This window comes from Mustela nigripes, chromosome 3, assembly GCF_022355385.1.
Source record: "Mustela nigripes isolate SB6536 chromosome 3, MUSNIG.SB6536, whole genome shotgun sequence".
NCBI lineage: Eukaryota > Metazoa > Chordata > Mammalia > Carnivora > Mustelidae > Mustela > Mustela nigripes.
Window position 1 is genome coordinate 51,823,451 of NC_081559.1, and position 27,727 is coordinate 51,851,177.

The window sequence follows — 27,727 nt, forward strand, 5'->3', positions numbered from 1 at the left end:
ATGGTTTGTTGAATGATCAGAAAATATGAAAGTTAATAGATTACAGCCATTTAGAATGAGGCACAGGTATAAATACACACAAGAAAAGGAAGATTAATTTTAGTTTTGATGTGAATATATGTACATATATATAAATAAGAAAAAAAAACATCTTTGGGGGGAGAATTATTTTAAAATAAATGGGAAACTGAGTTTTTAAGGAATTATTTTTATGAACATTTTCATTTAGTACAAAAAAAGCAGACCGTAGAATAGCTAGTGAAACGGCCCAAATTCTGTTCATTAATTATAAACATCAGAATACCACCTTGTGTTTATATAGCACCTGTTTCTTACTAGGTGAGGGAAAAATGACACAGGGTTTTGTTTTTATTTGTTTTTGTTTTGTTTTGGCTTTTATTTTGTAGTATTAATCAATATTTGTTATACCGTTTTCTAGTTGGAAGGATCTGGTCTCATTCATATTTTACCAATTTGGGAATAAGTTAGAAATACAGTTAACTGCTACTGGCTTCAAAATGTCTAGTTTTCTCCAACATTGGTTGTTAGAGCTACTGTTTTTATTTTTGGACTACTAGGTTTTCCCATGGGTTTTTTCTTTTTTTTTTTCTTGTCACTAATCATTGTGTTTCTTCCTCTTCCTCTTCTCTTCCTTCTCCTTCTTCTCTTTTTTCTTCTTCTCCTTCTCCTCCTTCTCCTTCCTCTACTTCCTCTTCCTACCCCTCCCCTTTTCTCTTACTCTTCTTTAGTCAACTACTCAAAAGGCATAGAAGAAAAATATTCTCACCATTTTCACTGGATTTTTTTTCTAAACAAATAAAATTCCCGAGTATCACTAATTACAAAATAGCCTGCCTAATTGATTCTGCTGTTGGGAGTCTAAAATTGCTGCGGTAACCGTCTACCACTACCTTGGTTTAGTTTAGCCACAGAGGACAGCTCACTAAACCATATTTCTCAGTGTTTTCAGACTCATTGATTCCGCTTAAAAAGCCAAGGTATTTCTTAGAACACTGACCTTACCAAAAGTAAGGATTTTGTCTTTGCACTACCACTTCATTGCACAGACTAGTGTTATAGATTCCGTTTTGTGCAGTAAATGAGCTTTGCAGATTCTGTTAAATATATTGGATTCTTCCAAGCCCCATTTGACCATCAGCTAGCTCCCACCCCGCTGCAGGTTTTTCTGTATGCAACTATTTAACCCTTATCTTACCAGCATCATCATTTAAATCAAACAAATATGTGCTTTTATATGATCCTTATAAGGAACAGATACGGAAAATAAAATAAGAACGAATAGAAAGGAAAGACGTTAACTTTCATGGTTTGCTAATTGTTCATCGTCATTTTTAGGTAATCGTTCAGAGTTTTGCATGTAAGCGATTTAAGTGTTTTATAATGATGTATACCTATACCGAACGCCACTACCTTATGAAAGTTTTAGGAAACTGAAAGTTTACCTAATACAGATTTTTAATTGCATTTTGTTTAAAAAATTTCAATGTAGCACAGCTTTTACACTATGTTTTAAAATTCACGAAATAAATAGAGAGCTAAACAACTTTAATGCAGTTTGGTATTGGGAGTTCGAGCGCTATCATCTAACAACATATGCCTTTTCTTTGTATTATGTGACTTATTGTGTGCATAACATAATAGGATATCATCTTCACTTTCATATCAAGGTTTATATCTATCTGTTACTTTTCAAGAGTCCTAGAAAAATTATTGGTTTGCTTTGTAACGGTGCAGTAAATCTTTTCTGAGATTACGATCAACCTTTTTCAGCTTTAACAAACTCCCTTAAGAAGTGCCTATCTATTTGCTTTGTGAGGGAAACAAATCTGGCATGCAATGAGTTACCCTGAAGTGATTTATGTCAAGCAGTAGCACATGGACACTCGGTTCCACAGTTTGTGCTAACAGCCATTGTTGGACCAGGCATTTCTCCAAAGCTCATGAGTTAGGGAATGATAATTATAGTAAGTCGTATATTATAAATAATGCATGTATGTTCCCCATGAGCTATGTGGGATTTCGGCCCGTTTGCTAGAGCATAGCTGCATAATGATTTGTTTGGATTTTGTTGCAGATGATTGATAGTGCTGAATGTTGGCAATGATGTAAATTACTGTTGGGCTGCCTTGAAAATTTCAGTACAAGTGGTGATTTCTTCTCTTTTTCTGTGTGCTTGTCTAGTCTCGGCAGACACCTGAGGGTGAGTTCCTTCCCCTTGACCAACTTGAACTGGATGTAGGTTTTAGTACAGGGGCAGATCAACTTTTTCTTGTTTCCCCCCTCACAATTTGCCACGTGATCGATGCCAAAAGCCCCTTTTATGACCTATCGCAGCGAAGCATGCAAACTGAACAGTTCGAGATTGTCGTCATCCTAGAAGGCATTGTGGAAACCACTGGTGAGTAAAACACAGATCTGTCATCACATTTCTTTGTTCTATAATAACATTATATTATAGCACAGTATCTATCATGAATTGGTGGAAATATCTCAGCTCACAATATTGAAAATATTGACTTATTTCTTTGTGACATTAAGTTGATAACACTTTGAAAATGAAGATTACTGTTGTGATCATTGCATGTGTAATGTTAACTCAAGAATACAGAAAAAAAAAAGGAAACAGATGACTCCTAGAAATGATTATGATATTCTAGTCTAATTGCAAAGTTGGATTTCCTATAATCATAATTTTTTTAAAAAATGTAAGGTTAAAATAAATTCAGGGTAATTAGTGAGCTGCCTAAACTCAGCATGCATATTCTTGCCTTGGGGATGGTGATTCGGGGTGTCATTGGTAAAGCTTTGATATGCTACTATGTGCAACCTCAGTGGAAAATTCCCTGTGTGTGTCTGTGCTAAAGCCGCATTTTAATTTCAAAGTGGGTCAGTAGATTTCCTCAGCTGAACCTTGACCAAAAATATTTTTAAAGATATTTTTCTTCTCCTGCTTCGGTATAGTTATGTGCTATATGTTATTCCTTAAGATGGACTATAAACTTTGGTATGTCCCAAATATTTACAATTTGCTGCACTGTGGGGGAGAGCCAGGAACAAAGGAAAGAAACAATAAATCAGAGTATATTACTTGGCGTCTGAGTATTGCCCAGTTGGTTTGGAACTTGCTACATACTCGAGACCAATATCTGTACATCTTTACTCATGTGTGCGTGCACGCGTACACACACACACACACACACACACACAAAGTGCGTGTATACATGCATGTATGTGTATCTTCAATTTTGCCCTTTCTACAAGTAATGAAAAAGCAAGAAATATTTTAGCTTTCATTTTTTCTACCAATGTCACTTCAATATTAAAATGCTAATTGTTATGTAAAACTATAGCAATTTTGAAAGTAACATTGGCAGTAACATGGACATGTTCAAGCTTTATACTAAGGTGGGAGATGTTATGTAATGAAAAAATCTCCCACCATGGTATAAAAGTATTGTTCAAGGAGCAGGAGAAAGCAAGCCTTTTATTCTTTGTACAGCTATCACTTAACAAACACTGTTTCAATTTTGAGGAAGATAGTTAATCTGTATAAGCTTCTTTTCCTTCTCTGTAAAGTAAGAATGGTATAATAACCACCTCAAAGCTGCTTGCTGTATTACTATTATTTTTATTATTATTAGTGCTTTAGTTTAAAAATTAAGATTTTTAAGAACAATGAGTAAAGATTTAAATCAGCAATGTATATCTGCAATTTGATTTCTGTGGACTATTTTATGGTTTAAATCCTCCAGTTATTGTTGTAACTCAAAACTGAAATGAGGTCGTAGTATATTTCTAATATACCATCTATTGATAAATAAGGAAAACAGTTGCAAAAGGTTCTAGTTCAATGAATCTTTACATTTCATCTTTAATTTTTATTCATCTCACTTAATGAAGTAATGATATATTGTTAGGGCTTAAACCGCAGATACTGCAATTTTTATTGATTTATTTATTATAGCATATGGCTCTATCTTTGATATACCTGTTTACTAATTATGTATTGTTATTCTGATCACTGACATGAGTGAGATTTTTGATTCACTTGACAATCTTAGAAATTTTTCATTAGGCCAGTCCATAGATTGATTGATCGATCTATCATCCATCCATCCATCCATCCATCAATTAATTTTCCCTATTTATCCCTAGTTTGTGTTTCTAAAGAATGAGAAAGTTTTCCTGCAAAATCACAGTGAAATTCAGAAAAAAATTCAGAAATTTAACTAGGATAGAATACTACCATTTAGCTCACAGTCCATGTTCAGATTTCATCTGGAAATAGTAATTGCCATTGTAGCTACCCTCTACCATCCCAACAGCCCCGTTCAACATCAGATTAAGGATTATGCTCTTTGCTTGTTTACTTGTCTCCTCAGGTTTAAGATGGAATAGTTCTTCAACCTTGCTTTGTGTTGTTGACCTTGATGTACTTGAATAGCGTAGGCCAGGTATTTTGTAGAACATGTCTCAATTTGGATTCGTCTAAGGTTTCTTTATTCATTAACCTTTTGATTTTTGGCTGCTACATGGACATCTTATGAGATTTTGAAAATATACCTGCGTATGGACTTAACTGATACATCTTCATCAGATTTCGGAGCATTTTAGTTAATAAATAATGTCCTATATAAGGTAATTAGTAGTTTTGTACGTAAAATTATTCATTAAGACTGCAGATTTTAACATTTCCTACCTCCTCTTTTTTTCCTTTATTTTCTTTTCACTTTATTTTGTTTTGTTTTGGTAACGATGAACCGGCAGAGAATACTTTCCACAGAAAGTGTGAAAACTTGACTGGAGCCTGAATTTCTTATTTTGAGATTGCCTTTTATGGAGAAAAGATTAAAATCTGCTTTTCCTGACCTCATAATTGAGCCTGTTTCTACATAAAATATAGCAAGACGAACCGCAAAAAAATTACTCATAATTTATAAGATTATTTTGTGGAAAATTTATCTGATATTTTGTTTGTGTATGTGCCCTAACTAATTAAATCCCACACTGTTCAAATTCTGTAAAATCTGTCTATATTTCCAGACCTCTCTGATCCTGGCAAAAATAATAGAAATATTTTTATGTCCATCTGATCATTTATATCTTTACTGAGATATATTTGGATTCATCTTCAGGGAGGTTTCCTCCTTTATCTTTCTGTTTACAATCAAGTTTTCTTTCTCATAATATGTATTGCTTATAATAAGACAGATACGGTATTTTAGAATGTTCTGAGATAGTAATAATACCATTTTTATCTCACATAAACACAGTTTTCTGGAACACAGTTTTAGGAACAAACATATACACAGTGTAAAGTCCCATCATGTTTAACATTAAAATACTAAGTTTTATCATTCATTCATTCATTCAATAATTAATTGAATGCACACTGTGTGCTTGGTAGTCTTTGAAATGCTGGCAATGTTGTGGTGACCAAGACAACCAGAATCCCTTTCCTCATGGAGGTCTTATTCTAAGTGGAGGAGGCAGATGGCCAAAGAAAAAAAATAAGCAAGCTTTTATCAGGTAAAATGTGTCAGGAATAAAAAGCACTACAAAACCAGGTGATGGAAGAGAGTGCCTTTCACGGCACTTTGGGTTGACAGAAGAGTTCTCTCTGAGGTGACACCTAAGCAGAGACCTGACTGTCAAGAAGGCCTTCTTGGTCCTGTCTGGGAGAACAGTATGATTGGCAAGGGTCCTTCATTGGGAATCAGTTAGATTTTTCCAGAAACTAAAAATAGGCAGAAGTGGTTGGAGCCGAGTGAATGATGTGGAGAGTGGAGTGAGAAGTCAGAGAGGTGGAGAGGCCATCTCTGCACTACAGATGACTGTGTTGAGCCAATGGGAAGCACTGGGATTTGACTAAAAAGCATTGGGATTGTATTTATATGGTAAAAATCTCAAATTGTGTATGATAAACAAAATACACTTTTTTTTTTTTTTCATTCTAGCAGGTTGCCTTGTAGTTTAAAAATGAGTAACCCTAATGCCTTAGAAATGCATACAACTTTAGGTAGTTATGACTTTTTTGTGTTAGTGGTAATACCCATCCTCCCCTTCCTCAACACCCCCCTACACACACACGCACACACAGGAGCACGAGTTGCTCATTTCACTTCACATCAGTCCTTTGGTAAGAATCTTCTGGTTTTTTTTTTTTTTTTTTTTTTAGATTTGCTTCTTCCTTATTCCTCTAGTCTCAGCAGGAGTGGTGGTAGTGGTGGTGGGAATGAGAAGCTTCCTAATTTCCTTGAAAGTTTTAGCTTTCAGCTCAGAACTCACAATAATTACTTTCCCTGCTTCCTTGGAAATACTCCTCAATGATTAGACTCTGGCATTGGTGCCTTCCTTGTTTCAAATGATTTTGGATTTTCACTCCCAACCAGGAGCACAAGCTTCACCTCTTCATGAATAACCTTTGCTTCTTTATTGGCCCAGCAAATTCCTAAACCTTTGTTGCCTCTAACTCTGGCTCCCTGGGTTTCTTTTCTCAGGAGAGAGAGCACTGCTAGAGGCAAACAGCATTGCAGATTTGGCTCATTAGAACTGGATGCTTTCAAACTTCAATCTGCTCTCTGCTGCTATTTGGCAGTCTTTTTAATTGTCTTTTCTGCACTCCCAGGCTCTCTCCCTGTAGGAGCTATTTTAGACCTTTTCTCTCTTTCCATGCCCCCAGTCCCAGCTGTCCTATCCTTTCCTTGGCATATCATCGCCACCTATTCTATCAAAAAGAATGTGACACTTCAGTTTTTATACATTTTTTAACTCTCCTTATCCTTTTCTCATAATTATCTTCTCTTTCCCTTTCCGAGTGTCTGTGTGGAAAAGTGTCCTTATTCTCCAAAACCATCTCCTTTATAGCGAGTTCTGTTCCCCACCACTCGTGGCTCAAGCTCCTATACCTAACATACGTGCTACCTACAATCCTGTTGACTGTATTTGTTCTCAGACATTTTGAGCTCTTTGGAAAAATACAAAACCCATTATTTGTGTTTTTATTCTCAAGGTTCTTCCCCGGATTCAGAGACATCCCATTCTCCCTCTCTTTGTCTTTTTACTTCTTCTAATTTATCTTTTCCAGTTGTTCCTAGATTCCTGCACCACCGCCGCCTCCTCTTTCCTGTAAATGTAAATCTCTGCTGTTGCCTTCTTTCTTTTCACATCTACATCCTCTCCTCTCCCTCCACGTTTTTTTAAAATGTATTCACAGAATACAAGTCCACTGTTCCTTTTATCTTCAGCTATGAAATCTCTCACCAGTTATGGTCTTGTAGTTATTGTTAACTTCCAGGCCACTTTCCTTACTTGGATGTCACTGTTTTAATTCAGAGTCAGCTTGTCCGAATACCAAATCATCATATTCCAGGCAGATTATCTCCTCATTTTGGAAAGTTTGTCCCCGTTAGTGTTTGTAGTTTTATCTCAGACTCCCCACCTCCTTCCCTCTTTAGATCCAATTGTTCATTCCACAAATTCCTATTGAATAACTGTTGGAGTCTAAACACTCTCCTGACCCTACGGGACACCTTTGTTAACAACAACAACAAATTTCGGCCCTTGTAGATTCATATATTCTTATGTAGGAAATAGAAAACAAAATAGATATGAATGAAGTGTTTCATCTGGAATGTTGAAAGTGATCAGTGCTGTGAAAAAAATAAAGCAAGGCAAGAGGTGTTGGGAGCATAGGCAAATCAGGATAGACTGCAATGAGAAGGTGAACTTTGAAACCAAACACCGTATCTTAAGTAGAGCTTACGAGAAGGGCATTCCAGGTATGGGTATTAGTAAAGGCTCCAAAGGAGCAGGGTACTGGCTGCCCCTCTTTCTCTAATGGAGGTCTCTCAATTCACTTCTTCTTTAAGCACTGATAATAGTACTTCCAAATCACAGTACTTGTCCCGGGAGTGGATTTAGGATCTCTGCTTACATGCAGGTTACACACTATTGCCTAGTAAATTTGCTTGCAACACTACTTTCATGATATATCTATGCTCAAAAATCTCTAATGACTGTCATATAAAAATGCATGTATTTCTTCCTGAGAAAATTAGTCTGCTTTTCTTTAATGTAATGTCCATACACTGATGCTCACTCTTGGCTCCCATGTCTGCAATAATACCATTTTTGTTGCCATATTTATTCAGTCTTCCCTCTAGGTGTCTTTCTTTAGTCTATATATATATTTTTTTTTATAATTCACTTTAAAAAGCTGTTTTTGACTATGAAATGATTATTAAATAATGCTCATTAAAGAACAAATAAAACCCACAAATATGCTAAATAAAAACTACTCTTAATTTCAACCACTATACTGCTACCTTATTGGTCATTAACCTTTCAGGTGTCTGCATTCAGATATACTGTTAGTATGCCACATGTACTGTTTTATAACTTACTTTATTGTATAATATACTATTACTACCTTTCACATCAAATTGTAATTCTCCACCATTAGTTTTAATGGTGTTCTTTTATGCTAATCTATGCTATTTCCTAGTTTGGACTTTTTAGGTATTTCCTTTTAATAATGTAAATATTTTATCGTTCATAGTTTTAATTTATTTACTACCAACTTTCTAAAAATTCCTAGAGATAGGATTCTTGGATAAAGAGGCATATAAATCTGCTAGTTTTTAATGCATATGTTAAGTTTGCTATCCAGAAAGTTGGTAACAATTTACAAGTGTGAAGGTGCCCATTTCTTCATATCCTTGCCACCAATGGATATTACAATTGATTTTTTTTCCAATATGACATTGTTTTATTCTTTCTGATCACTAATGAGGTTGAAATTATTATATCTATGGACTACTAGTTTTATTTCATGAATTCTCAGTTCATATTGCTCATTTGCCTGCATTTCCTTTTATGTATAAGTTGGTTGTATAACTAGTACATTATTAACAGCAACCATGTCCCCAGTATACAGTAGTATATATGCAATTTAAAAAAATTTTCTTTTTGTGTTTGTTTGTGTGTATACATATATATTTGTGTCTGTGTATGTATATACCTCTCTCCCTCTCTCTCTCATATATATATGTATAATTTTTCACCTTAATCACTTATGTGCTTTATTATACCTACAGAGACCTATTGAGGACTTCTTTTTATGGCTATTTATGTTGTATTTCATAGATTCCAGTAAACACTTCTGATCAGTTGTTATTTTTCACTGATTTTAATAGAGTTGCTCTCTTTTTATGAGAGCTTGTTTTCTGAGTCACAAATTGTTTCTTATAGGAAATCAGTCAATACATGCTTGTTGATTATCCATGTTATATTAAATGTGAGTTAGTATAGAAATGATTAAGGAAGAAGCCCACATCTATAGGGAGAAAGAAGTTGAGTAACAATGAGTATTAACAAAATATGCTCTAGTCCCCTACACAGGCCTGTGTGTCAGGGCTGTGTAGGGGCTAGAATAGTGGTCACTGATGGATTTGTTCTTAAGAAGGTCTGAGAAGACCCTCCCTAGAGGATATGGCATGAGCGGAGATAGGAAGCAGAAGCAGAAGGTCATCAGGAAGATAAAGATTGCTGGGCATTCTGGCTAGAGGGTCAGAAAGTGAGACTTCATTTTGTTGAGTCAAGTAATTTGGTATGGTCAGAGTTTAGAACTGGTGGAGGGTAACTGGCTGGAAAGGAACTTATCTGTGAGTTATAGTTTGGGCCTGATTCTGCAGGCAATAAATCCCTTGAAAGATTTTAAACAGTAAAATGCCATGATCATATTTGCATGATTGAAAAGTCCTTCTGGTTGTAGGTGGAGAATGGATTGAATGGGGCTGAGACCGGAGACAGACCAGTTATTAGGCTGTTACAGTAGACCAGACCAGAGGTAATTGGGTCCCGTGAAATTGCCTGGCTCAGGCAACTATGCGACTGTTGAAAATCATGGAAAAAAATCCTCTGGTTTTAAAGCTGTTACTTGTGATTAAACAGGAATGGAGAAAAGGGCCCTAGGATCCTTCCCACTGAAGTTCTTCATTCTACTTAGAAGCCCAGGCACCCAAAGAAACCAAAGGATAAATGGAGAAAAAGAAATAAAACAGCACAAATAAGATATTGACTTCTCTCCTTATTAGTTAAAAACAGTTTGAAATTTTCTAATGAATAAATCACAGAGCAGAAGTTCAACTTGGAACAATTGAGATGTGCCTCTAATTGTCCCCTATACGACTTAGCTTTATTAATTTTAATTAATCATTACACTATTTAACTTTTTAACTTGTAATTAATCATGACTCCTCAGTGATCTGTCAGAACATAGTGATCAGCAAAGCCCCTGGTCGTAACTGTAAGTGAGGTGGCTCTCTTCTGACCACTGGCAATTTGATCTCTCTTTCCACATTACATATTCGAAACCATTAGCACTGAGGTTCTCACAACTGTTGTAGTCAGGACCTACAGCAAGTGTGACTTGTTTAACTCTTTGGTTTTCTTGTTCTACCCGTATTGCTGTTACTTCTTAAAGTAATTTTTGTAGTTTTAGAAGACTTTCTACCTTATCAGTTAAAAGTCCATGAATTTTGAATCTGTATATATTGGAAATGTCAATGTATATTCCTCCTCCTAACGTCTATGATTATATATTTGTTAAGCATTTATTGCTTCTTAATTATTGATTATATATTTGTTAAGCATTTATTGCTTCTGAATATGTTTGCATTCTGACTCATGCTCCTGATCTCTTTTTTAGAGATCCTTCTTCAGTAATTTGTTGAATCAAAGTAAAGCTCAAACTTTAGGGTGCCATGGTTCTTTCTTAAATCTAAAGCTTTAATTTTCATGAGCATTCCTATATAAAATCCTACTTAACAGAATTTTCTTTTGATGGTCCATTATAGGGATCTTTAAAAATATTTTATTTATTTATTTGAAATAGAGAGAGAGAGATCACAAGGAGGCAGAGAGGCAGGCAGAGAGAGGGAGAAGCAGACTCCCTGCTGAGCAGAGAGCCCGATGTGGGCCTCCATCCCAGGACGCTGAGATCATGACCTGAGCCGAAGGCAGAGGCTTAACCCACTGAGCCACCAGGCGCCCCATTATAGGGATTTTTTTTTTTTTTTTTTTAAATCATTCTTTTTTTTTTTTTTTTTTTTTTTGAGATTTTATTTATTTATTTGACAGAGAGAAATCACAAGTAGATGGAGAGGCAGGCAGAGAGAGAGAGAGGGAAGCAGGCTCTCCGCTGAGCAGCGAGCCCGATGCGGGACTCGATCCCAGGACTCTGAGATCATGACCTGAGCCGAAGGCAGCGGCTTAACCCACTGAGCCACCCAGGCGCCTGGGATTTTTAATGTACTTTACAATGTAATGCCTAAATACTGAAGCATTAAGTAGGGTGGCCAGCCAACTCACCCAGTTGAAAGCTTTATGGGTCTTTATGGGTCTTTCAGAGCTAAAACCAGGACTCTTGGGATGCCGGGGTGGCTCAGTCAGTTAAGCATCTGCTTTTGGCTCAGGTCATGATCCTAGGGTCCTGGGATCAAGTTCCACATCAGGCTCCTTGCTCAGTGGGTAGCCTGCTTCTACCTCTTTCTCTGCCTGCTGCTCCCCCCTGCACGTGTGCTCTCTCTCTCTCTCTCTCCAACAAATAACTAAATAAAACCTTAAAAAAAAGATAAAAACAAATAAAACCAGGAGTCCTGAGCAAAATGGGGTATTTGGCCATTCTACTTAATAGTCAGGAATGTTAGTTAAGCCTTCCTAAATGCCTGCTTCAATTTAATTGAAAAGTTTACTTTAATAATGGTGGATTAGGTCTTTTCAGACTCACGACTGGAGTTACTCCACCATTTTCTTTATTCCACTTTTGTCAGCACTGGAGTCCCCAAAATACTTAAAAATAGTATTTTCACATGTGTTATTTTCTCGATTATTTTCACTGCTGCATTTTATAAGGAATTTAATCAATACAATCCTAGCATTTTAGGATGGAAGTTTCTCATTTGCTTTGCAGGCGGTTGGTCTGGATCAATTACTGGGGGTAGAGTGGGCTAGGGAGGGTAAGACCAAATTTTGTGACACTCTGACCTATGGCTGATATGAATAAAATAAGTTAGCAAACTTTATAGATAATCTAGCTAATTGTTAAATGTAGATATAGGAGAATTGTAATTGGGTAGAACAGTTTTTGGTAAGATGCGGTTTAGTCCAATGACAGGGAACTTCACACTTTAAACATTAACTCATTCTCAGAGATTTTTTCAGTGAAGTTTTGGGACTATATATGTTGAAATCCCATGGTATACTGGTATACCTATTAAAATACTGACTTCTGGGCTTTATCTACATGTACAGTGTTAAAATGTCTGGTGTTTGTGGCTCAGGAAATCTGCCTTTTTAATAAGCACCTAGGTGATTCTTATTAAGAACACTGCAGTTTGAGAATGCATCCATCCAGCAACCAGGAAAGCCACTTACAGCTACTGAATTAACTACTCAACTACATTGTCTTGGCCTAATCTACCACACTGACATGTCATACAAAGGAAAGAGAACTTAGCTCTTGAAATTTCTGAAGTCTTCAGAGATGAAGCTTTGTGTCAATTCAGACTGTGCTGATCAGTGTAGCCAAATGCAAATTAATATGGGTAGAAAAGCAGTGAAAATCAGAAGTATGAATTAAAATGCTTTGCTATTCATCATCATAAGCAAGAACAAGATGTGACAGCTATTGTGGAACATTGTGTGAAGATGTAATATAAACGCTAGGCAAGGATGTTAGGGCCACTCGCTGATGGAGAGAATTCTGATCACTGAAGTTGCAACACATGCATTAGACCATATCACTGTCTGTGGTTATTTATTGTTTCATAGGAGAGAATATCATTATGCTTACTGTAAAGTTCAAAAGAGCAGTCTCACAACTGTGTACTAAAACTAACACAGGCTCTTAGACATTAAAGCTAAACTGCTGAGAGTTTTCTGGGATAGCTTTTGTAAAGATTGCAGAGATTAAATATAAAATCTAAATATATTTTTTAAAAAGTGATAATGAGTGGATAAGACTGGAGATCCAGATAGACTGAGTTTATTTTGACAAATCAGGATCATAGGTACAATTTGACATTGCTTTGTTTTGATTAGTTATTACTTTGTGAATTCTATGTGGTAGGCTCTATCTGGGCCATTGGATCCTTGGCCAAGATCAGGCCAAGATCATTGGCCCATTTAGCGCAGGAGAGGTTAGAACTGAAATTCAAATAGAAAGTCATTGATTGTTGCTGTTGAAAAAATATGTTGAGTGAGATAAACATTATATAGAGTTATTATATAAATGATGGTATTTTAATATGTATTAATGATGATAACAGGGTGCCATAATGAAATCAAGAAGGTATTGTCTGGGGCAGAGTAGTAAGGAGGAAAATATTTTTTTGTTGTTGTTCAAAGGTGACTTATCCTTGGAGCATTACCTTAATTGTGTTGATTATGTATGGGATGCATTTACTGAACCTCCCTTGCCAAAAATATACTCATAAGCCTGAGAATAGTTCATGATCCATTCTTGCTGCCTCGTTCAAAAAACAGTGACGTCTAGACCATTTCAGAGAGATAATTAAATCTTCAAGGCTTTTGGAGAAAGAGCATCTTAGTCTCCCTTAAATTACTGTCAAACAATTTTTTGTATGTTTCTAAATTAGGTTTTAATATAATTTAAGCCCTTTATTTTATTTTGTTTAATTTTATTTTTAGTTTAGATTTCTTGTCATTTAAGATGAAAAATGTCCTGCCATTAGTTTTCAGAGCCATCTTTAGTCACATGCAGGACCAACTCTGTGCTGTATCTCAACATTTAGGTCCAGGTGTAATCAGAATTCCTGGGAGGGCAGATTTCTTCCAGATGGGGTAAGTTTTGGAAGGGAAGAGTGCCTGGTGCTTTGATGACTACAGAAGGTTTAGACCTTATGAACTGAATGTCTGTCTATTTGTGTATGAGCTCTCAACATTTTTTTTTTTCTTTTAAGTACTTTTCTCTGTGCTGAGGGTTTACTTTCTGACTCATGCTCCTGATTCAGCAGTTCCCCAGAAATGGCTCCAATCCTTCCATATTTGGCAGCACTACTTAGAGAATGTAGAAAGAAAATGATGTAGCCTCTTTGTATATGTGTATTTATTCAGATTAGCATTATCGGTTCCAAAAATGTCTTCACATGTGTTATCTGTTTCTTCCTGGTTTTGCTTTGCTCTACATTTCTCCCAGTGGCCTTTTCTCAAATATGCTTCATTACTCTCCATTTTGCATTTTTATACATGAAATGCAAACCTTCTTATACATACATGGCTTTTCTTTTCATGTAGTTAAGATTTTAATATGTTATAGCCTGTAAATTGTAGACTGGTAATGCTTCACGTGAGTCCTTGATGATAAAGTTTAGGTGTCTTAAGTTTTTCAGGCTAACTCGCTAAAATGGGGGACAGATTTTTGGTCCAGAACTTTTTATGTCCATTCTATGGAATAGACTGATGGTCTTTAGTTTTTTTTTTTTTTTTTTTTTTTTTTTTTAAAGATTTTATTTATTTATTTGACAGAGAGAAATTACAAGTACACTGGGAGGCAGGCAGAGAGAGAGAGAGAGAGAGAGAAGGAAGCAGGCTCCCTGCTGAGCAGAGAGCCCGATGCGGGACTCGATCCCAGGACCCTGAGATCATGACCTGAGCCGAAGGCAGCGGCTTAACCCACTGAGCCACCCAGGCGCCCCGGTCTTTAGTTTTTAATTCAGTTATTGAATATGTTTAAATTCAGTCTAAACAACCTGAATTTTGCTTATCTTTAAACGTGTTTAAAATGTACTATAGAAGGGTACTGGACCTTTAAAGGGTGCCCTCCTATCTTCCGAGTTCTACTAGACCAGTAGTACAGATACCAGTTAAATATTATTTCTTATTAGAATTAGTCATTTGATTATATGTGCTTGATATGATGTCTTCTCTGGTTTGGATACACTTGGAAGAATCTAATATGCTACTTTTAGCTTTGAAGAAGCATATTTCTTTCTTTACACCGAAAATCATAATGTCATCAGAGCCAGACAATGTTGAGGGGGAGAAAAGAGATATATTCATGATTTTTGAAACAACTGTTAATACAATTGAATAGTAGAATTGAAATGATAGAATTATAGAGATAAAATTCTTCTCAGTGATAATCTAGTTAAAATTTTAGGGAAATGGAAAGCATGATTCAATGAGGTAAAACAACTTGCTTATCTTTTCAGAAGCATTTGGTGGAACAGTCTGGAATATGCTTTTATGTTTGACTCTTATTCTGGCGTTCTCCTTACTAACAATAATTCAGTTTTTTAAATGCATTTCTGGCTTCTCTAATTTAACATAGTTTATAATGATGGAGACTATATTTTGTTAAGACCTGTCAAGGATTTTCTATTACTAGGGTGGAAGTTATAGATCAGATCAGCTAGTTACCGAGCTGAGCAGAGGGGAAGGGCAATCAAGAGATTTATGCCTTCCTTATACATTTGTCTGATCTTGAACAGCATTGCCAAATCCTTTTTTAGGCAAATACAATAAGGGAAAGAGAAAACTTGCTACGTTTTAGGTTCTGAGTGATAGTCATATGGCTAAAGACAGAGTACATATGGAGTAATGGGAAAAGGGGTTTTAGATGATGGTAATAGATAAATGAAGGCTGGAAAATGCAGTGCCTTTAAGTCATGTATGTGTTTGCACTTAATTGTTATGAGTAACTGGGAGCCACAGATGGCTTTTAAGCAGGAAAGTGGCATGCCATGATCACAATCGTGTTTTAGGAAAAACAGTCATTCTGGCTAACCATGAAGAAAGTAGTAAATGAGGCAAAACCGAGGTTGGTTCAACAGTCAGGGTGCTACTGCAGTAATTCAGAGGAGAGGTGGGAATCTGTTGCTTAAGGAAATTTGAAGAAGCATCCACTCTTGGCGATATTATGAAGAAAGATTTGTTGAAAACTTGAAGTATGTAAACTTTCCTCTTGCCCTTGAGGAAGTTTGATGCCTGAAGATGAAGGAGAAGATACTTATGAAGAAAGAGTACAGACTGGGGGTGTGAAGATGCAGGGACCACCTATCAGAAGAGCTTCTAAATTCATATTTGGACTGAAGCATGTGATATAGGAAGTGTGGGTAAAAGGTAAGGCCAGAAAGATACTGAGAGAAGGTTGTGGATGGCCGAGTGTGCCAGGACTTCAGTTTATCAGATGGAAGAGAAGGTAGGCCAGGTTTCTGAGCAGGTAAGCAAAAACTACAATAAGGATGTGCTTAGGAGCTCCAGATTATAATGTATAAAATAAATAATACCATATATAACATTGTCGTGCTCACTTCATTTAGCTTTTTAAAAACACTTCACATCAATATGATAGGTACATTTCACATATCAGATGACGTATTCTATATTACTTTTTTAACCAAAATTTGTTGCACAAATTTATTCTTTTAAAAAAGTTTAGTATTTAAAATGAATTTGTCTTTAACATCATCTTTTGAAGATCCTCTACACAGTGATATGAAAAATCATGTTAAATTAGAAGTGGAATTTCAAAACATTTTTTAGAAGAAATCTGTGAAGATATGTGAACTCATTCAATTATGCATTTATACTCTATAGTTTAACATGTAGTTCTAGAGGTTTTGAATTATGCCCCATTTGTCTTTCAGAGTTCTTTAAGAAATAATGTTATGACTCTGTGAAGAAAAAAATTTCAGAAATTTGATGTATATTAAAATTAGATGAACACTTTGAAGATGACAAATTTTATCATTCCAGAGATTAGTCTATTAGTAATAATTCCTAATTAAAAGATACTATGAGTATCTGAAATTTCAAAATGTCAGTGTGTGTATACATATGTCTTCTGATGAGCACACCTAAGGTTAACCAAGAGTTGATGTTATGATTATTATTGCTGTTACATTATTATTATTTTGATCTGTGTTGTTATAAGAGTAACGATTCAGTAGGTACCAATTATAGACAAATTCTGTGCTTTTTTTTTAAAGATTTTATTTATTTGTCAGAGAGAGAGAGGGAGTGAGAGCGAGCACAGGCAGAAAGAATGGCAGGCAGAGACAGAGGGAGAAGCAGGCTCCCTGCTGAGAGCAAGGAGCCCTATGTGGGACTGGATCCCAGGACGCTGGGATCACGACCTGAGCCGAAGGCAGCTGTTTAACCAACTGAGCCACCCAGGCGTCCCTCTGTGCTATTTTTGATACAAATCCATTTCAACTTGTTTTAGGGGGGAAAATGTATAGATACATTTTATATATTTTATAGATAAGTCTATTTCTCCAAGGGCTGAAGGATCTTTTCCTGCTGTATTATCAAGGTCAATCTAAGTTACAGATTTCCTGCTAATGCAGTGGCTTTCACTCTGCAAGCAAAAGTGAGAAGAGAGCATAACATGTTGGAAAATGCCGCCTCCTCTGACTCATCTCATTTTCTGAAATAATGCCAGCAATTGTGTGCCATAGGAACAGGTTGCTTGTTTTTGTGCATTAACTTTGATATGCCCCTATATAATTTGGTTTCAAATTGGAAAATGAGGATCTTAACTGGTTGGGAGAATAAAATCTGGTATAATGGGTGAAAGTAAATTCTATATTACTGTTACATTACCCATGTAATGTTTTACTTCACATTCTTTATAAATATAAGTAAAATGTTACTTTTTTTTGAACCTACATATATATTTTAATGCAGAGCTGAGACAAGGAGAAGTATTATCTGACTCCGAAGAGTTTTTAATGACTCATCTGGCCTTTTAATATTTCCCATAGGAGACTCTTTTGTTGCTTAATGGTCCATGTTTCAAAATAATTTTCTTACATTTAAAAATCTCCTTTGAGAAATATAATTTCATTGGTAATAATATCCTCTAATAATATCCTCTAATATCCTCTTTTTTTTTTTTTTTTCAAAAATCAAAACCTTCAAATTGTTACTTGTTTGATCGGATCACATTCCTGCTCTGTCATTCACTAGTCACACAATGTTTTTTGTTTGTTTGTTTGTTTTATCTTCAAAATTATCTTTCGGGGACTTATGTTCTACTTGTTTTTAGTTTTTATATCTTGCATCTTCCACCAACTAATGGGGTGTTTTGTGCAGATTTTTTTTTTTTTCCTTTGAGTTACTTTTATTTTGGAAATGGTAATAATACGTATCCTCTCCTCTCCTTATCACTCAAAGTTATCCTAAGGGTTCAAAGACCTGATATGTAGACCATGCATTGCAGAATTTAAGCCCTGTATAGGAAAACATCTTCAAACTTATTGTGTCTGCCATTTTTCACACCTCTAACCCACGCCTGTGCCACCTATTTAAAGACACGAATTTTCCTGGTTCTGTTTACAATATTTTTCTTTAGAAATATTTAGTTAACTTTCTGTGTCAAACTATTTCACTAGCTCTTGGCAATACGCTCGACTTTCCGTTTTTATTAACTAGTTGTTATTACCTGTAAAGATCGGCGATTACCCTGAAAATTAATGTTTGGAAAGGGTATAAACTACATTTATTCAAAAGCTGTATCTTTCAGTGTTTAGAAAATACTATAGATCTTTTTGTATAGTTTTTCATGTTCAGAATTTGGTTATATTGAAAACTTCTGGAGTGCAGAGTTTACACATGGCACTCTTAAAAACTGCATTTAGAATAGTCTTATACCTACATGACTGGCTACTGTGGTAGAAAGAACCAGTTCTGCTCCTAACTGGCCACTTTATGTTTACTAAGTCCAATAATATTCTTGAGTAAATTCTTTTGTTTTTAATATATAAATAATATTCTTTTTATCATATTTGTAAGGCAAAGGTAAATTAATATTTTTTAATCATTAAGTTCCATAATATATAAAATATAATGATTTTGATGAATGAAAATGACTTAAATATCCCTTTTTCATGTCATTTTCAACTTATTAGTATTTCATTTATGTCATTTTTCTTCAGGTGTATTTTTTTAACCCTTTTGGTTGCACCAAAATTTCAATATTATTTTGTGTCCTTGCATATATGTTTAGTAAAAATACAATCTTAGTTATTTATTGTGGCCTCGTTTTTTTAATTGATGGTTTAATTATAGTCAGTGAAACCACTGATGCACTTGACATTGTTTATTCTCTATATAAATAGCCTTGTGGTTTACTTTTGTCTACCATGTTATGTCCTCACTTTTATGTATTTTAAAACACTCTGGTCTGGTGTTGGAGAAGCCATATAACTCTCTTCACCACTTTCTATTGATGTCAATTTGAAAGGAGAATATCAAAAAGATCATATATTTTCAAAACTTTGGTGACGTTACAGAAACTTCTCTATTCATTTACCACAGGTTTAACCTCACTTTCTGGGAATTTTTTTTTTTTTTTTTTTTTTTAAGATTTTATTTATTTATTTGACAGAGAGAAATCACAAGCAGACGGAGAGGCAGGCAGAGAGAGGGAGGGAAGCAGGCTCTCCGCTGAGCAGAGAGCCCGATGCGGGACTCGATCCCAGGACTCTGAGATCATGACCTGAGCCGAAGGCAGCGGCTTAACCCACTGAGCCACCCAGGCGCCCTCACTTTCTGGGAATTTTTATGGTACATTCCTGAAACCACAGGAACAAATCTGTCATGCTTAGTAATAAGATTCACTATTTGAAGAGTCAGTTTACTGTAGAAGAAGGTGTTGCATGGTATCAGCTTGCTGTTTTTAAAATATGTCAGGTGTTAGAGATTGGGTATTGAGTTTGAGAGAATCAGTGTACACAGTGACTACAGGTATAAATTTCAGAGTCAGATAGTCTGGTTTTAGAATCTATATACCATGTGTTTACATGGTTCTGGGCAAGTTGATTAATTTCCCTTTCTTTGGTATCTTCATTTGTAAAAAAGGAGGTAGAAATTATTTCTTTCTCTTTTTTGGGGGTGGAGATTAAGATACTATAGTGAGTCTGCTTAGTATATTATCTAGCACTTAAGGGTCACCCAATAAAATTAATAAATGTTATCTATATCATCAAAAACATTAATAATAGAAAGTTCTTAGTTGAACACACTTTTGGAATTAACATATATAATATATACCAATATTATTAGTTCTCTAAAAGTGTTGACCAAAGATGGGCCCTTATGTGAATTACAATGCCATTTTATTGATAAGTACCAGAAATGAAGGCTTTCTCAATTGCAGCAGATTTTTAATGGACAAGTGCAGGTTTAGCATGACTAGAATGAGTTGAAAATTATATTTATTTATTTATTAGATATTTTATTTATTTATTTGAAAGAGAGCGAGATCACACATAGGCAGAGAGGCAGGCAGAGAGAGGAGGAAGCAGGCTCCCTGCTGAACAAAGAGCCCGATGCGGGGCTCCATCCCAGGACCTTGGGATCATGACCTGAGCCGAAGGCAGAGGCTTTAATCCACTGAGCCACCCAGGTGCCCCCAAAATTATATTTATTTATACCAGGAAGGATTCCAGGCAAAATTTATAATTTTTACAATTACATTTGCCAGCCAGACATCAGGAATTTTACCTGTCCTTTAATTAAATAATAATTAAATGCTATAAAATATCATAGAGTGCTAATGAGAGTAAGGGCCTTTCCTTTGACTAAGTCATGGTCATTTAATTAAGTTCCTTTAGAACTGGACCATGAACCTAAATATAGTGTCCAACATTTAGAATATCTCTCTGAGATCTTATTTTATTAGCAGCTTATTTAACTCAGAATTGACTTAGGCCTTTTTTTCCCCATTCTGTTTTACCATATTTTTTAAAGTATTTTTCAGTAGCTTAATGCTTTTATAAACCATCATCCGTGAAACAGTATATTGGCCTATAATGACTGACAAAAAAGATTAATTATTGTGACTTCTCATCATCCATGAGAAGAAAGGAGTGGGGACTAACTCTCTATATAGTCAGAGTAATATGCACTCTATAAATTGGTTTTAAAAACAGGGTGAATAAAAATAGTTAATGTTTTATTATAAGGCATATCCTAATGAAATAATTTTGAATCAGAATAACTTTCAATCAGAAAGCTTGATTTATATTTGCAGTGTTTCCTCCTAACTAAGATTGTATGAATTAGGCATGCATTTGATTGCAAATAGTAGAAAATCCAATCAACAATGCCTTCAACACTTGGAACTTTGTTTTTCACCTGTAACAATACGTTCAGAGCAGGCAGTCAGGCTGGTCCAGCTGCTCCAGAATGTCATCAGAGACTCTCCTGGAGTCCTGAGATGCCTCCAGTCTTCCTGTGCTGCCATCTTCAACATCTGTCTTTCCTACGAGTGGTCCCAAGGGTATTGCACCTTCAGATGTCATTTCAGGTACAAGTGGAAAGAATGGGGAAGAGCAAAGGCCAACAGAGCTTTCTCCTAGGAAGGTTTTGATGTTGTGTTCAGGAAAGACATTTCCTAGGAAAATTTCTATCCATTGCATTGTTCTGATTGTCCTCTGACTCCCTTGTCCCAACCAGAAGAGTATCAGGAATTGATTGTTTTTAGCTGTACATAATTTCTTGAATTAAGTAAGGTGGTTTTCTGTGGCTTTGTGTATGTGTGTGTGTGTGTGTGTGTGTGTGTGTGTGTGTGTGTGTGTATGAGAAAATGATGGGATCAGAGTGTGGATAATACCAGAAAAAAGGAGATCCTTCCTTAACCAAATTTTAAAGGTTATGTGAATATGGAATATAATGAAAAAATATTGATTTTAAATGATATTTCTTCTACTTAACTTAAAAATGCAAATAATCAGGGGCACTTGGGTGGCTCAGTGGGTTAAAGCCTCTGCCTTCGATTCGGGTCATGATCTCAGGGTCCTGGAATCGAACCCTGCATCGGGCTTTCTGCTCAGCAGGAAACCTGCTTCCTCCTCTCTCTCTCTCTGTCTGCCTCTCTGCCTACTTGTGATCTCTCTGTCTGTCAAATAAATAAATAAAATCTTTAAAAAAATGCAAATAATCAAATGCAAGATTTTTGTATTTTTCCTGTAAGAGCTAATGTAAAGTAAGAAAAATTAGTGGCAGCAGAGTATTAAAATTATTTGGTCTAGTCATTTGGCATTAACCTACAATTATTATTTTTTTAATATGAAATAAGACTAAAGTCTAAGGAAAGAAAAATAGCATAAGCTTTTTTAACAGTCTCATTAATTGTATAGCAATAAATGTTAAAGCCCATATAAAATATTATGGAAATAGTCAATTTATCCTTAATTGTGCATTTTGCAAGGAGCTTTTCCCCCTAAACATATTCTAGTTTGACTCTCATCACAGATTAAAAATGTACTTCCAATAGGTGATTCTTTATGTACAAGCATTGTTAAATCATATCCTCCAATAAGCTGCAATTACTCCCTACCTGAGGTGTGGTGGAGTGGGTCTACTAAAACTTTAAATCATATTTAAAAAGTAATTTAGAATGGTTTTTTCCTGAAAAAGGAAAAATGTGTAATTCCTCTAACTCTATGGTGTGATTCATATAATAATAGAAGGACATGGAATAAAGAAGTGTCCTGTAGAGGAAAGTATGATTAAATGCTCCTGAGAGTTGAAGGTCATGGCAGCCTATTCAGATGAAGTATCACTTCACTAGGATTTTAAAAGATGAATAGACTTTTACCCAGCACCAAGAGCAAAGGCTTGAATGACCGAGGCAGTGTGGTATCATTTGGGTAGCTCTGTGCACTTCTGTAAGGGACACAAAATAAGGGATGGGGTTGTCACATAATGAAGCTATTCAGAAAGCATCTTTGGGATTAGCAGAATTCTGGACCATTTAAAAAATCCAAATGTATGTGGTAAAAATTTTTATCTTAAAATTACTAGCTTCTGTTGCCTATTTGTGCTTTTTGCCAAATGCTAACTATGTCAGTTAGCTATTTGTGAATATGAGAATTTACCTAGTTGATTTAAGGAAATTTAAAAAGAATACTAATGTTTGATATATACTTGACTTGTTCTGAATAAGCCAGTTAACTTCTTTGGATATCTTTTAAATATATATAACTTGTACCTCTTGTTCATCGAATTAGCAATCATATTATGCATTACCCTTTCAAACAGGTGACAGGGATCTTGCTCTGGGGAAAAAAATTATCTCTCGGTACTTTTTCAAACAACACAACTCAGTGTTTTTTGTTTGTTTGTTTTTGTTTTATTTATTTTTGTTTGTTTTTAATGGAGGGAATTCCTGGATCCGTGCATTCTCAGACAAACATTTTTTTTTTTCCTACTAAATGAGTTGTCAAGATGAAATGCTAATTCACTTCAAGTAGACTTTTTGTGCCAAAAAAGTCAGCATCATGCTCTACTGACATGTAGTGCTAGCTCAGTTATAGTATATTGATTATAATATGCCAGAAACGAGGTTAAACACATTGAAATATGCCTTTTGTTTACTCAACAACCTCCACATGAGTTAGGCAGTATTTTTCTCAGTAGACGAAGAAATAATCTGAGAGTATTTGCCTTTTATATGTCAAAGTCTTCATTTCAACCTTGTGAGATAAGCCAAGATACATACTCACTAGGTTAAAAAGTGCTAGTCCTAAAATGTATTCATTTTTTTCCTGCCATTATGAAAGTAATTGTAGAGGCACAGATTTTTAAGAAATAAGTTTTGCACCTTGTCTCGTTCTGCATATCTTTGTATTTTAAATTTCTGAATGTCCTAGGTATCCCAGGTCAATTTTGTTGCTATGAAATTTGTCATTGTTTCCTAATTAGCATGGGATTTATGTTTTGCATTTTTCTCTTTTTTAACCCTCACTTTCTTCTTTCATGGCAGTCCATACTTTACCTACCCACTGGTGTTTCGGTAAATGAAAGACAATTCCAGACTTCAATGGCCTCTGCAGAAACATAAAAACATCTTACTGGGTCATATTTTGCAATACGGCTCAAAAGATTTGTGACTTTAATCATTTTTTTCCTTTGTATCACCACTTGGTTTGAAGTTTTTCCTGGACAGAATGCCAGGCTGGCATCCGAAGTACCTTATTAGCTGTTCATCTTTGCATTGTTCCACTAACTGCCCATCAAAATTCACTGTGTGGTTCTGGGCCCGCTAAAAACAATCAGGCAAGATATCATTCAGAAACATTATGGGATCTGTATTATTTACAGATCACTTGAAAGCTTCAACTGGAGATTACTCAAGGATGGAATGTACAAAAAACACACTTAGGTTTTATCAGTAATTTATTTTAAAAAGTGGAAAATAAATCAGATGTTGAGTGCATTTCCAAGAAATAGAGCTAAGCCTGCCCAACCCAACGCTGGAAAAAGCAGACAAATGAAAATTTCAGTATTGTTTTTTGGTGTATCCTATTAATGATATGTATGCCTTTTGGTTTTCAAAATTTGTTTCCCTTTATCCAGACTTAGAGATTAAACTAGCCAGCTTACTTATGGTAAAAAACCATTTTGAGTATTGAGACAGATTTTATTTTTAGCAGATTCTGCTTTACGTTTTCTTTTAATTGTAGAATTAATTTTATTTTTTTAGTTATTGTATTATAACTCTTATTGAATTGGCTATTTTAAACCCAATTCTTAAGTGATTTTGTCTTGCTCTATATTAATTATAAATTTAAATTTAAAAACAACAGATTCTTACCTTCTGCAAAATAATCTACAGTGTTTTGCTTTTCATTGATATATAATAAAATTTTGGTGAACTGTCATCTTTGTTTCTATTGTTCTTTCAAGAGAAAAAGGGTTGTTTCTTTTTTTTTCCAGGAAAATAAAATAAAATATAAAATGTAAATATATCCTCCTCAATATTTTTATCATTATTATTTTAAGTGGAAACTGTTTTAGATGGCTGAGGAGGCTTGAGTCAGTGATATCCGCCTATGCTGTCTCAGGTGAATACATATATAATAGGGAGTTACATGAAAATTTTCTTATTGCCTTGCATTTTACAGCTGAAGCTCCAAAGCTGAAATTATTGATATGTGCTGTATATATATAAAGGAGATTCTCAATATATTTATGTAGGATTTTTTTTAAAAAATAGCAAAACAAATGGTTCAGTTACTATTAGTGTCCATTGCCAGCTTCCATTGTGAAGGGAATTATTGAGATTTATTAATGTAGATTGTCAGCCTCCTGGGGAGTTTGTTATCCTGGAGCATTTGTCCACCCTATCCCATAGAAGATTGATGAGAAGAAATCCTAATGAGAGTTCCTAGAGAAGCTGATACATGTTTGGCTCTCTTGCAGTTCAGTGAGCATAAATGAATATAGAGAAGATCCAAATTTTGTGGGACCTGGAGCTTATTCAGTAGGTGATTTAATTATATTACTCTTTACATTAGTTTTGCAAATTTTTCAACTTTTAATTATATGAACACATTGTTAAGGCCCTTTCCAGAGATTTGGATAGAGTCCAGGCAAGGGGGTGTGTGTGCAAAGCTTCAGCCTCTTTATCTTTATGAGACATCCACCTCTAATATAAATTCATATTTGCTTCTCACTTACTGAATTCATGGGAATTCTTGGAAATTTGCTGGAGATGCTTGAGGTGACAGAATTCTATAGGACTGGAAAGACCTAACCTACAGGACTGGAAAGGTATGGCAAGGATACCTTAGTATGCCATAAGCTAACTGCATATTAGAGAAAGCAGCTGGACTGCAGCCATTCTGAGGGGAATCCTGCCCAAAAAGTCTGCCTGCTGGAGGCGGGGAGACTCTAACATAAGAAAATCTGGGGTGATTCCCCATGGTCTGAAATTTCTTTCTTTCTTTTTTAAAGATTTATTTATTTATTTGAGAGAGAGAGAAAGGGAGAGAGATTGGGGGGGGGGGGCAGAGAAAGGGGGAGGCAAGGAGACTCCCTGCGGAGCGGGGAGCCTGACACATGGCTCAGCCCCAGAACCCTGAGATCATGACCTGAGCCAAAACCAAGAGTCAGATACTTAACTGACTGGGCCACCCAGGCACCCCTGACTTCTTTCTAAAGAGTCGTTACCTGCCTCAACAAAGAAAGGGAATCAGTGAAGTACCAATCATAAGAAATGGTAAGGTACCTCAGCGTGCCCCTCCCCCGCCACCCCGCACCATATATCTACACGTGTTCTATAAAAGAACCAGCAGCTAGTGACTGCTAGAATGGAGAGCAAGACAGCCAGCTGTGCTGGGCCAGCTGGAACCAGACGCACCAGTGTTTCACTCCTCTCCCTCTGATCCCTCCTCCCTGTGTCCTTTCCAGTCCCACAGAAGAAGCAGACTCAGAGCGTGAAGAAGGAGACAGAGTGAAGAAGGATCAGACCACATGCTCCTGCTGATGTGAACTAAAAAAAATTACACAGGAGATAGAAGTTTGATTTTCGATGAGACCGAACCATTTAGTAATGAAAGTGAATTGTAATGAGAACCATTTAGTAGTAAAAGTGAATAGAAAAAAAGTGAAAAGAGCAGCAAAGGACTGTTCTTCACCCAAAGGCTACCCAAAAGCTGAAATGTTGTCATTTACTGAAGAACTGAGATCCCACAGAATGACTTGAAAGGCAGGAAAATGGGAAAAAAGGACATTTTTCCTATCCACAAGTTCAGGCTGCTCAAGAAACAAGTTCCATGTACATTCCATCAAGGAACAGTGCTGGCTTTAGCTCGCTGCATTTTGCGTCCCTGTTGGGGGTCTGGTGACATAAACCGTCTGAGATCCCAAGACAGTCCTCCTCCCAGGGTAAGAATAGGTTAATTATGTGGCAGCTTTTCTCCCAACATGAAGGGAAATCCCTGGAAATACATTTAGTAAAAATCCTACATTATTCTGTTTTCTTCTGGGATGTAGTTAATTAAATTTGCTTGAATTATTGATGCGAGTACAAACTGTTTTTGAATATTAAGAAGGCCAATTTGAAAGTAGAACTAGGCATCTATAGAGACATTGCCAATTGTTCGGAAGATTTAATTTTTCCTTTCTATGTTATCATAGATGACTTCATTTAATTACCATTTTAATATTTATGTCTTTTGGAACTGTCAAAATTCTGAAGAAAGTCATGCTTGGTGTCTATTTCACTTTATATCTCCATTAATATCTTTGGGAAGAAGCGAAAGAGAAAAAAACTGAGAAAATTTGATTTTGAGTGATTGGCTTCCGTCTGTTTAATAAAAAGATACTATGGTATGGCTTAAGCAGTTTTAGCTCTATCCTTTTAATTTGATACAGTAAAATATGCAATAAGTTCAATTTTGAATTCTATAATCCTTGACTGTAAAGAAAAGGCTACTGTGTTTCTATTAATGTCCCAGGGCACAGTATACAGTGTATTATCATGACATTAGTTTCTGGAAACTCAGTGTCTCCTGAATCTTTTATGGAGTTTGTTTCCTTTGTTTATTTTTCTCTCATTGCTATAAACTATCTATGGTTTTCCTGAACTCAGCACACATTGGCTGGTATACTAAATCACAAATGTAAGCATTTCAGCTCTTGATGCAGTTATTTTAATGTCTAGAACCTGAGTCTATTTCAAAACAGACTCCAAAACAATAAGAAGTCTCTTACCTTCTTGCCGTTATTTCTTGCCTATTTTGAGTGGGAGAAAGTGACATGGAGTCACTAGTCCCAAGGAAAAGCAAAAGTACTTCAACTAAGTAAAGGTAAAAAGCAGCAAAACAGAAACAAGAAGACATAACATTGGATTCTGCTTGTGGACACCCTGGTTTAACTTATTCTA

The 27,727-nt window shown here is 35.6% G+C and overlaps 1 protein-coding gene across 4 annotated transcripts in view; it reads left to right on the plus strand.

The window, feature by feature from the left end:
- Positions 1–27,727, plus strand: part of KCNJ3 (potassium inwardly rectifying channel subfamily J member 3) — a 153,969-nt gene that overhangs the window by 10,252 nt on the left and 115,990 nt on the right. For 2 of the 4 annotated variants that reach the window (XM_059393987.1, XM_059393986.1), the window contains one exon: positions 2,203–2,419. The exons of 1 other annotated variant lie outside the window; for it this stretch is intronic. In XM_059393987.1, the coding sequence (XP_059249970.1) occupies positions 2,203–2,419 (217 nt within the window). Of the gene's footprint in view, positions 1–2,202; positions 2,420–23,821; positions 23,875–27,727 lie in introns of those variants that run through there. One more of the 4 variants, XM_059393988.1, reaches the window with a different exon arrangement.